This window comes from Acanthisitta chloris, unplaced genomic scaffold (assembly GCF_000695815.1).
Source record: "Acanthisitta chloris isolate BGI_N310 unplaced genomic scaffold, ASM69581v1 scaffold3205, whole genome shotgun sequence".
In the NCBI taxonomy this organism is placed as follows: Eukaryota; Metazoa; Chordata; class Aves; order Passeriformes; family Acanthisittidae; genus Acanthisitta; species Acanthisitta chloris.
Genome location: NW_008674175.1, coordinates 3,524 through 15,738, shown reverse-complemented (window position 1 = coordinate 15,738; position 12,215 = coordinate 3,524). Strand labels below are relative to the sequence as shown.

Sequence of the window (12,215 nt, the reverse complement as noted above, 5' to 3'; positions counted from 1 at the left end):
CACAGATCAGAGTCTTCAAATGTGCATGTGTTCCTGCAACTCCTGCAGCACTAAAGGGAAAAGTCACAGTTGGACAAAGCTCCTGCCTTTGGATCACATAATAATTCTTCCTCTGCCATTAAGAGGGTTTGCTCCCAGTTATAGAAACTGTAATCCCAGAAGTGTCTAGCAATTTGAGCTTCACATTTTACTGGGAAAAACCCCAAAGGGTTCAGATCAGATGTTAGGGAAAATGTTTTCACTGTTGGGGTGTTCAGGCACTGGAATATTGCCCAGAGAAGTGTTGGAGTCACCATCCCTGGAGGTGTTTAAGAGGTGTCTGGATCTGATGCTGGAGGATATGGTTTAGGGTTTAGGGGTTACAACAGTGACAGGTTTACAGTTGGACTCGATGATCTTAGAGGTCTCCTCTGACCTTGATGGTTCTGTGATTCGCTTTGATCTATGCTCTGTGAACTACAGTGAACTTTGGCAGAGCAGATACTGGTGCAAGCACCACATCCTCCTGTTGACAGAAACCTAAGTCTTTAGAAAATCAAACTCCCTCGTTACTACACAAAGCTGATCTGATGCACAGAGATTCTGTGATCCCTACATCATGTCACTTGGCCTCCCTTCTATAATCCTGTTATGTGATGCTTTACAGGAAGCACAGCAGCAGATGCTGAAGAAAAGCTAATGAACCACCTACTGAGTCCTGACAGGTACAATAAATTAATTCGACCAGCTGTCAACTCCTCCCAGTTGGTATCTATAGAACTGCAAGTTTCCCTGGCACAGCTCATCAGTGTGGTAAGTTCAAATTAGGCTCTGCCTTTTATTTCATTCCTACCTGCACAGCACTCTAAATAATAGTCATATTGGTATTACTATGCCATTGTTCTTTTCTCATGAGTATAATAATACACTTAAGAGGCAGAACCCAGACATGTGATTCACTGGTATTGTACCTCAGAATGCAGCTACGACAGGGAGATCAATCTGTGCCTAAGCAATGAAGGACAGTGGCCAGACCTTCATCCAATAAAATTCCATTGATCTGAAATTCAAAATCATTCCTCTGATTTCAGTGCAGCTACTGTAAGTTACCCCAGGTCAGGATCTAGCCTGGACTGTGTACACAATGCTAAAGCATCTTCTACTGCTTGCTTCAAAGAACAGCCTGAAAATAAGCTACAAAGCCAGAGCAAAAGCTCATGCCATATCAGGCCTATCAGCAAAGAACAGTGGAATGTTGTAAAGAATAAGACAGCTTAGTTCTGGCTGGAACAGCTTAAATGGTTAAAACAATTTTCAAGTGAGAAACACCTCATAGTAACAAAAATTGTTTCAATGGGTCTGAAAGACATTTTCGGCCACAAGGTTAGCATGTGTTTTACTGTTCTTCCAAGACACATGAAATACATCATTGCTGAGAGATGTTTGCATTGACTGCAGCAGGAACAAGAGCTGCATGTTAGTGGAAACTTTTTTCTAATATCTAATCTAAATTTCCCTCTTTCAATTTTTCCCCATTGCCCCTTGTCCTGTCACTGCAGTTCCTTATTTAGAGTCCCTCTGCAGCTTCCCTGAAGCCCCTTCAGCTCCTGGCAGGTTGCTCTGAGGTTCCCACACAACCTTCTCCTCTCCAGGCTGAGCAACCCCAGTTCTCTCAGCCTGTCCTTGTAGGGAAGGTGCTCCAGTGCTCTGATCAGCCTTGTGGCCTCCTCTGGACTTGCTCCAACAGTTCCATGTTCTGCTGATGTTGGGGACACCAGAACTATGTGCAGCACTCCAGACGGGGCCTCACAAGAGCAGAGTAGAGGGGGAGAATCCCCTCCCTCACCTACTGCTACACTCCTTTGAATGCAGCCCAGGACACAGCTTACTTTCTGGACTGTGAAAAGTAGAGCCTGTCAGCTGAGAGCTTCCATGGCAAACCTTACACCAACCTCACACAACTTCATATAGGCCTTCCTGATGGTCAAACACACCTTGTTTCAAATCAGTGGTGGAGAAATGGGGAGGGGAGGAAATCAGCTTGGCAAGGTGGTGGCAATTGTTCCCAAATACTCACTCCTGCCATAAATGTTCTTGTTAAAAGACATGTGGAGCTCTACACTTGTGGGGTTACTATTTATCATCAGAATGGGTACAAGACCTGCAGAGAAATGCCTGTCTTGAAATATGCTACACAAAATCATGCTGCACAGTTGGAAATGTGCTCAAAAACCCACTGAATAAATCTCATTACTGCAATAGAGTGAAACCAATTTTTGTCTCTGTTATTCCCTGCAGAATGAACGGGAACAGATCATGACCACAAATGTCTGGCTGAACCAGGTAACCAAACCCATAGAGATGCTCTTGCAGACCACAAATGCTGCTTGACATCAAATGATTGTTCTGTTAGTGCTGCTCTGGGTACTCAAATCATTGCTGTACAATTCATCTCCTAGGTTTGGATTGATTACCGCCTGGCCTGGAAACCCTCTGACTATGAAGGAATAGATAAGCTGAGAATACCTGCAAAACACATCTGGTTGCCAGACATTGTGCTTTACAACAAGTAAGTAAAACCTGTCTAGTTTATGCAGACAATGAACAAAATTGTACCCAAGACACAAAAATCAGAGCTAATGGAATAGGGCTGATAAAACTCCAGAACTAAATTTTGTTAACTATTAGACAGCATCCAGTGGCTCTGCCTGGGGCACTGGTCTCAAAGATCATCTTAGTGAAATCAGGACTCTGGTTAGAGAAACTCCAGCAGACCTGGAACATGTCTGCAGCATGAGCTGTTACACCAGGGGATCAGTGACAAGGCTCACAACTGAGACACAGATTTACACAGAAAACACAAAACTGTAGGCACAAGTGCAGTTGCATCTTAGGTTCTGAGCTACAGTTTTGTCTCCTACTTCTTCTCTCCCCCAGCCTCCTCATTCCACCACAGACTGCAGGACACAAATCTGTTACAAAGTTCACACATACCATAACTCCAAGAGTTAATACTCGTGTACAAAACCAAACAGCATACTATTTTCATAAAGCATTGAAAAAATCAGTTATAAGAATACATAGTATGTTGAGGGGTTGAAATGGAGCTTAGAGATCATCCAGTCCCAACCCCCTGCCCTGGGCAGGGACACCTCCCACCAGAGCAGGTTGCTCAAGGTTTTATCCAACCTGGCTTTGAACATTGCCAGGGTTGGGGCAGCCACAGCCTCCCTGGGCAACCTGTGCCAGTGTCTCACCACCCTCACAGGGAAAACCCTTTCCCAACATCTAATCTAAATTTCCTCATACAATTTATCTCCATTACTCCTTGTCCTGTCACTGCAGCTCCTAACCAGGAGTCCCTCTGCAGCTTCCCTGGAGCCCCTTCAGCTCCTGGCAGGTTGCTCTGAGGTCTCCACACAACCTTCTCTTCTCCAGGCTGAACAGCCCCAACTCTCTCAGCCTGTCCTTGTAGGGAAGGTGCTCCAGTCCTCTTACATAACAAATCTGTCAACATTTGACCCTGTCGCTATGCAGTAGGGTGAAAAACAAAACCCTGGTGCTAGATCATACTCCAGTTCCTCTTTCAAACAAACAGCTAACTGGCAATTTTTTTTTTTGCTTTGCTTTAAGTCCCTAGCAAAGCCTTGAAGTGGATGACATAAATTTTAGGGGGGAAAAAAAAATCAAAATATATACTTTCATGATACCTTGAAAACCCATAAATTCATGAATACATGATGATTTATGAACATATACAGATGGGAAACCCAGGAACTTTATATATAACTGAGTTAAGTCCTTGGAATCCTACTACTGGAAATCAGATTTGATGAACACTTAAAACTACTGTATTAGTCACAAAATAATTCAGGCAGTGGATTAGAATGTACTCTGCCTGCTCAAAGCTTGTTCTGGTAAATTGTGCCCCTGCCCTCTGCTTCTTTCTGCTACTCCCCAAGTGACACCATTTAAAGGTTCGCAAGAATGGAAAGAAACAGCTTCATAAAAGGCTTCATAAATGTATGGGAACAAACCTCACCAAGTTGGATTTTTACATATAGTATACAAAGCTTCAAATTAAACTTTCAGATAAAGGACAACCCCCTATAAACCCTAAGATCTAATCTAAATTTCCCTCTTTCAATTTCTCCCCATTGCTCCTTGTCCTGTCACTGCAGCTCCTACCCAAGAGTCCCTCTGCATCTTCCCTGGAGCCCCTTCAGCTCCTGGCAGGTTGCTTTGAGGCTAAACAGCTGCTTAAACAGCCCTAACTTTCTTGCCCAGAAACATTGGGCAGGAGAAGATATTGATTACTGACTTATAATAATCTTCCCCCTGAATTAAAGGGCCCATCATAACGTAGAAGACTCCCCTGGTGGATGTTCAGCAGTTGGAAGAGGTACAAAGCCAAGATTATTTGTGGGCACTAAGAACATTGTGGCTTGTCTGTTCTGGGTTTGTACTAAGTAAACATTAACTGGAGTGACGCAATAAATTATAAACCATATAATTACATTTCCTCTGCCTACACTCTCCCTGCATCTCTAACTAATGCTGCCCATCCTGGTTGCCCTGTCCAGGTCATTTAGGAGTATTGCTCTGTGCTCTCAGCAGTGGCTGTGTTCCAAATCAAAGAGACCTCCATTTTCATGCAGGATGATCTCATTTTGACTCAGCCTGCAGAGATGTTGTGAGCTTTAATCACTCAAACATTTGCAAAATGCTTTGAATCGTTTGGCTGGAGCAGAGGTGTATATTTATTATTTAACAATAATTTTATCAAATAATTTTTCTAAGTATTGGGCCAAAACCAACTCTCTGATTGAGAGAAATGCATATATTGATCTCTTTAGTAAGTTCTAGCTCCCTACTACATGGATATCACAACAGCACTGAACTTTGACTCTAGGAACAACTGAGGCCCACAAGACCTGGAATGTCAGAGCTCTTCTGTCCTGAACTATGTTTTCCCTCTTAATATTGTCTTCTCTCCTCTTCTTTCTCTTCCCTTGCCTCCCTAGTGCTGATGGCACGTACGAGGTTTCTCTCTACGCCAATGCGATCGTGATGAACAACGGAAGCATTCGTTGGCTGCCCCCAGCCATCTACAAGAGTGCCTGCAAGATTGAGGTCAAACATTTCCCTTTTGATCAACAAAACTGCACACTGAAGTTCAGATCTTGGACTTACGACCACACAGAAATTGATATGGTGCTTAAAACCTCCATGGCAAGCATGGATGACTTCACACCGAGTGGAGAGTGGGACATTGTGGCACTCCCAGGAAGGAGGAATGTAAATCCCTTGGACCCCAGTTACATTGATGTGACATATGATTTCATTATTAAAAGGAAGCCTCTTTTTTATACCATCAATCTTATCATTCCCTGTGTGCTAATTACATCCTTAGCTATCCTGGTATTCTACTTGCCTTCAGACTGTGGTGAAAAAATGACCTTATGCATCTCTGTGTTGCTTGCCTTGACTGTGTTCTTGCTGCTGATCTCGAAAATTGTCCCTCCAACATCTCTAGATGTTCCACTGATTGGGAAGTATCTCATGTTTACAATGGTACTAGTGACCTTCTCAATAGTTACCAGTGTCTGTGTACTCAATGTCCACCACAGATCTCCAAGTACTCACACCATGCCCCCCTGGGTAAAGGTGGTTTTCCTTGAGAGACTCCCAGCCTACCTGTTCATGAAGCGCCCAGAAAATAATCCTCCACGGCAAAAGCAATGCACCTGCAAAAAGACAAAAGCAGATAATCCTTGTGTGGAGCCAGGTGACTTCTACAAGAACTCTACCTACTTTTTGAATACAGCCTCTGCCAAAAAATATGACCTGAAAGTCTCGGAGACATTTGACAACGTCAGCAGCCATCGAGATTTTAGGTTAAGGACAGGCATGAAATTTTCTCCTGAAGTCCAAGAAGCAATTGATGGAGTCAGTTTTATAGCAGAGCACATGAAAAGTGATGACAACGACCAGAGTGTAAGTAAAACTGAGAAATCATCCCTGTCTTTCCAAACTTCATCTCCTGTCCTATGTACCATGCTGTTCTTCAGAAAGCATATTTCAGCTCTCTAGATATTCATACTCAAAGCTGAAGGAGATCTCTAAGACCATCAAGTCCAACCAGTAACCTGCCACTAAAGTAGTGATAAAGATTCTAGCTATACCTTATAAGACGAAATAATTTTTGCTGTTAAAAAACCTTAATGAATATCAGTTTGGTAATTGGTCAAAGGCCTTTGCAAACATCCTCTGTGGGCTAAGAGACCTGTCTGCATGTGGCAAACACAATGGGTAGGATCAAAAACCTAATGCCAACAGAGCTGACACTTCTTTCATTTTGAGTTAAACCAGACTTGTTATCAGTTATGAGAAGTGCTTTACCCAGGCTGCACCTAAGCAGTGCTGCTGCTGCCCTAGTCACTTGCTAGCTGACACAAAGACACTGTGAATAATGGTTGGAAAAGACAGGTGGTTCACAGTTTTGGTTAGATAAGCACCCATGGCTAGGAAAAATCCTCCTCATACCCAGCAGTGTCCTCTCTCTGACCCAGGTACCAGCCAGACTGCAGGGTCTCTGTTCTGGTTATGCTCCCCCTCCCTCAGCCAAGCAGATTCAATAAAGTCTGGTTTCTGCTCTTGCAGAAGTCCCTTGAGGATCCTGTTGCCGAGTAGTTTGTGTTTTCTATTAACTGAGATTACTGTCAATATAAATAAAGAAGTTCAGCTATTAACATTAGACATGAGCTTGTAAACATTGAAGCTGCCTGAAGAGCAGCAAAATTCATAGAGCAGGAAAGAGCTTTCTGAGAGCTCAGAAATTGTTGCAAGGATGTGTTGCACACTAAAGGATCTACCAAGCTTCTGCATGATATTAAGAACAATTTTCAAGGGTATTTTATGCATAAAAAAATAATTTAATGCTTTTCACAGAGGGTCCTCTGATATTCCATATGATTTTTCTAGATTCGTAACTCTATTCTCTGCTCTCTTCCTTCATCACCACAGTCTGATAACAACTGTTCATGCACATTCTATGGTCTGATTTCGATTTCCATTAGCAGCAGTGGAAATTAAAAGTGTGCAGTGAAGGAAAAATGTATAATGGTCTGATATAAGACATGAACCAATTGACAAGCATAGTAAAGCCATTGATGTGAGGACATCCCATGTGTAACTAGAATCAATGAGAGAGGAAAAAAATAATTCCTGACATGCAAATGAAGACTGATCTATTCCCCTGTCACAAGAATAGCCTGAGAGCCACTTCAGCCTGAGAACAGAACCTAAGCCCATGACTTTCACAGACAAAATATGCAAGGCAAAAAGGGATTTTAACAAAAGCAACAGTATTAATGTGCCTTGAAGCTCTTGATTAAGATGATTGCTGATAAGAAAAGAATTTAGAAGCTAACCTTGTTTAACAACAGTAAACACCATCTATTTTTGTCCACTGAGATGAATAGCATCTGCAAACTAAAATGAAAGAAAAAACCCTTAACTGGATTATACTCTAGGCCCTTCAGGACTGGCAGCCACACTCAGTACCTGATGCAGCCAACAAAGCTGAGAAACACTCACTGTATTTTTCTCCACTGCTCAGAATGGCAGTAGGAGAAAAAACTCCCTTGCCAAGCTTAAAGTCAGTTCGTCCTCAGAACCTTGAGATTTGTTTCCTTTTATTTTCATAAACAAAACCTCAGCATGAGCAAGAAGAAGAGCAAAAGAATATGACAAATCGCTAATATCTTTAATTGGCTTTTTCTTCCAGGTCATTGAAGATTGGAAGTATGTTGCCATGGTAGTGGACAGGCTGTTTCTCTGGATATTTGTCCTTGTGTGTGTTCTGGGGACTGTTGGATTATTTCTTCAACCACTTTTTCAAAACAACACTGCTGCCATGAACCCTTAGCTGTCACTTCAAGGTGTCGATAATCACACAGTGTTGGGTCTCATTCTGCTCTCAGTTCCCCACAGAGATGCCAAGTGAGTTGCTCTTCCATCCCTTAGAGTAAGGAAGAGGAAAGGAGAAGTTGACTTACTGTGCTAAGATTAAAAACCAAAACAAATGGAAGACTATTCTTTTTGTCCAATGAGTCCAGTAATTCTGGTGATAGCTTGGCCCTTTTGTTTTTAGTTATTTGAAGTCTGAGGACTACAGTAAAAGGCTTTCACTGTACAATGTGCCATCCTGGCACCCTAGCACTACTAGTATTATAAAAGAAGAATTTTACATGCATTGGCCCAGGAAGGATATTTTCTCACCTTCAAATACTGCAATTTCCCCATCACAAACATTTCCCTATTACAAAAAAGGTGTTGCTGTAACATTTATTACCTTCAAATGCAGCAGAACTATTTGTGTCTGATCTATAAAGAGCTTTACAACAGGGTTCACTGTTTAGCTGTTTGAGTATGATACTTAACACTGAACTGAGCAACAGAGACAGTTCTGAGGTGACTACTGAAAGGTTTCTCACCTCGTCATCTCTGATAGCTGATTGATCAATAAAGGCCAAATTAATGTATAAAAAGCCATGTATAAACTCTATTCAATGCTGAAATATAAATAAAATGTAAAATTTTACTTTATCTAGATTTAGCTCTCAAATGTTCCTGTAACTTTGACAGCTCATGTATCTGGGGCTCGTGCCCTTTAATGAACCTAAGGCTAAGAGCACAGGAAAGCAACTAAAGACAACTGTGAAAGGCAACGAGAAGAGCCCTGAGAACACACAGACCTGCATGCTTTGCTGGGGAGATTTTAATGTGGATTTATGTATGATCACCAACAAATCAGCTAGGAAAGCACATAAAGCATGGAGAATCTCAAAGTCTTTGGCAGAGGACAGATCAAGGCCCTAGACTCCCATCACAGGACAATCCAACCACACTTTGTTCCTGCAAAAAGAGAAGTGGGCTCCTGGTATTTCTCAGGGTAAACCAATCTCAATTTTTCCTTGGGGTGTTGGTACCACCATCGATAAGCACAACTAATAACTGGTGAACAACCTGTTAAAACCCACTACTACCTGTGAAGGGGATTTAAGGCTCACATGTTCCAGGGGAGGACTAGTTGACACCTAAACCTGTGTTCTTCAACAAGCCACAGATGAAGACAGCTCTGGCTTTATTTGCCTTCATCAAAAACTGAGCTACATCTACCCCTAGGTCACTATTCCCAGGCAGCTACAGATAACTACATAGATTTAGACATGCCAAAACAGCTACATCCACACCTTTCCAGTTGCTTGAAGCAGCTGTGGAACAGCACCACTCCCTCCCTGCCCATGGCTGAAGATCCCTGCACCAGTGGCACACAACTCCTGACCCCAGACATCCAGTCCTGAGCCCTGCAAGGGCTCTCCCGAGGGCCTGAGCACTCCACATGGCCTGGAGCCCAGCAGTCTGGGAAAGCTAGGGTGAAAAAATATCCCCAGTGGGGTAGGTGAGGCTCTCTTAGGTTGTATGTTAGAAGAAGAAACAGTCGTCACACTGTCATCCTCCCATTCCCATTCTTCTCTGCACTGTAACTGTGCCCATCACACAGCCAGGGCAGGAAGGTGATGGATAACCATAGGACAGCCCTACTGATGCAGGTACACCCTGTGATCAGCACAGCTGCCACATCCTCCTCTCCCAGAGGGTGGCAATGCCCTGGGCATCTCCCCAAACACTCACTATTCTGGACACTTCCGCAGTGACTGTTGGTGCTGTAAAGTTTAAATGGATCAAACCTGCTTTCCCTGCCTTAAATGTTCCCTTCTCCTTTTCAGACCTGGAGAGTAGAATTATTTCTCTGCAGGCAACTGCAACAACAGCTGTGAGATGAGATGGGGCACAGGCAGCCCCTGGGAGCAGAGAGGTGCCTTCATCCTTGCAGGCAGATGCTCCTCTCTGTTAGGTTTTATGCTGGGAGCCAACACAGCACAAAACATCACAAACACAGGTGCACACACTGCCCCAGCTGCTAAGCAGCTTTTTCTGCTTGCAGGGAAGCCAGAGCAGCTGCCAGCACTGTGCAAACAGTGTAAAAGTGAAGCCCCTTTAAATAACAAAATAACCTGGAAGAGTGAATCTGAAAGAGGCAGCACAAACTTCAAACCTCTGAGAGCTGCTGCACATACCTTCAGGGCAGAGGGAGAGGGACTCAGCCAGCCAAGCCACCAAGGGTACTGCAGTCCCCCCGTCTGATACCAAATGTGCAGAGCAGAGACCTCTCGCTGCTATTTTCACCCAGCACCAGCAGCACTTTTAGCTCTGTCCCCCTCTCACCCATCATTACCCTTCTACCCAGTCCCTTCTCCTTTTATCCTCCCCCTCACTGCCTGAATGCAACTGAAATGAGGCCTCTGGTGCTCCCAGCTCAGAGTTGGCCTTACCTTTCAGAGCAGTAGAGACTGATAACACTTGGCTCTGTGAGTGCAGCCTTCAGCTCAATTCTCCTCAGCACAGACGCAAGTTTTAAAAAGGATTTGGCAGCTCAGCTAGCAGCTAACACAGAGTACAGGCAGCTGAAGGCCTCAGATTTGACAAACCCAGAAAAAGCTTTCCAAAGGCACAGCACTAGCCCCAGGGAAATCCCTGCAGAACCTCATCCAGGACATGGTGAGCTCTGGTGCTCTCCATCCACTGTGGCCACCTTGACTCCTTTTTTAATCATGGATGAAACAACATACTCTTTCCTAGTTATGTTCTTGGAAACCACCACTGTATTTTTTAACATTCCCAGAAATAATCCATAGAAAACTTCAGAACAAAAAATCTCACCCAAAGTCCTAAAATTCTGGAAAGTCTGACCTCCTCAAACTGTGTTTTCAAAATGGCAAACGCTATTTTTGCCCAAACCTCAGCAACTCCACCTACATAATACACAGAACTGTTCCCAGTTTAACTTGTCAAAGAATTATAGGGTTTCCTGCTTTTGATTTTTTGGCAATATTTCAAGAAGAAAATATTCCTGGAGAAAAGGAAACATCAAAAATGTCATCTTGCAGGCAAATATGAACACGGTAAGGTCCCAGTTCATCGAACAAAATCAACTCCAACATTTCTATATTTCAGGGTTTTACCATAATGATTTTCATTGCAATAAGAAAAGAAAAGTGGACATTCAAACTGTAGTTTAGACTGAAATTGTTTTTCAATGGCAATGTGCAACCAGTCTTAGCTTCTCTACACCAGGGAAGAAAAGCCTCTGTTTGCTCCCTCCCCATTCCCTACTATTGGAAAACTCACACTGACCATCAGAACACATAGAAATTCTACCACCACCACACATCTGTCCCACCTGCATCCACATGAGTTTATCTGGGGCTGTTCCTGCAGGCACAGCAAACTAGGAAGCACAGCAGTGTTGGGTTTTTTAAGAGGGAGTATCAATACCACAGACAAAGGTCACCTGAGTTGATTTAACAAAGCAAAGCCCCTCTAATAGAGGAGTGTTTAACAAGCAAAGGCTGTGTAGTTTGTTACTGCAGATCTTGGGTAGATCAGCTTCCCCCTCCCCATACAAATTCTTCCATGTAGTTCTGCAATGCAGTCGTGGTGACGTGTTCTTACACATCACATCACTTTCCCTAGCCATAAAAATAATCCTGCCACAATCCTGAGCTGATTTCACCAGGAGCTCCAGCATGGGATGTGAGAAACAAAATATCTCTGCATACAGACACCACTGAAAACTTCAGTAACTAGGCAAATGAAGCTAAAAGCCCTGTCTCTCTTGATGCAATGGCTCTTTGCTGCCTCTGCAGACCAGAGGTTTCCAGATCATTCGGGTTTGAGCACTGACTTTTGGGGGACACAGGTTATGAGCTGATCTTTGAAGCTTTAACTCATTTCTAATTGGGATTAAAAAGAACAAACAAAAACCTCAGTTATAATGCTGCTTATAGCTGGGAGGCAGAAGGGAAAAACACAGTCTCAATGCTCTGGAAAGGCAAAACCAAAAGGATCCACAAAGGGTTAAGCTAAAAGCCCAAGCAGCAAAGTTCTCTGGGAAAAAAAAAAAGATAAATAAAATCAAATGGACAGTAAAGCCTATTTCCTCCAAGCTAATAGAATTACAGAAATTATCATAAGAGCATGTGTCTGGGGACAAAGTGAGTGATGCTCTCAGAGACAATGCTAACAGGATAAACAAGCTCAGTGCCAAGAGCTGAACCCAGGCTGGTGCTCTTTCTCCCAGTGCTGCCTCTTAACATGATGCCAAACGG

General features: G+C 43.3%; 1 protein-coding gene across 1 annotated transcript in view; it reads left to right on the top strand.

The window, feature by feature from the left end:
- Window positions 1-7,909, top strand: part of CHRNB4 (cholinergic receptor, nicotinic, beta 4 (neuronal)) — a 12,433-nt gene extending 4,524 nt beyond the window's left edge. Inside the window, exons 2-6 of the mRNA XM_009075222.1 lie at window positions 647-792; window positions 2,278-2,322; window positions 2,439-2,548; window positions 5,004-5,976; window positions 7,769-7,909. Coding sequence (XP_009073470.1) covers window positions 647-792; window positions 2,278-2,322; window positions 2,439-2,548; window positions 5,004-5,976; window positions 7,769-7,909 — 1,415 coding nt within the window. The remainder of the gene's footprint in view (window positions 1-646; window positions 793-2,277; window positions 2,323-2,438; window positions 2,549-5,003; window positions 5,977-7,768) is intronic.
- The last annotated feature ends 4,306 nt before the right edge of the window (window positions 7,910-12,215 follow it).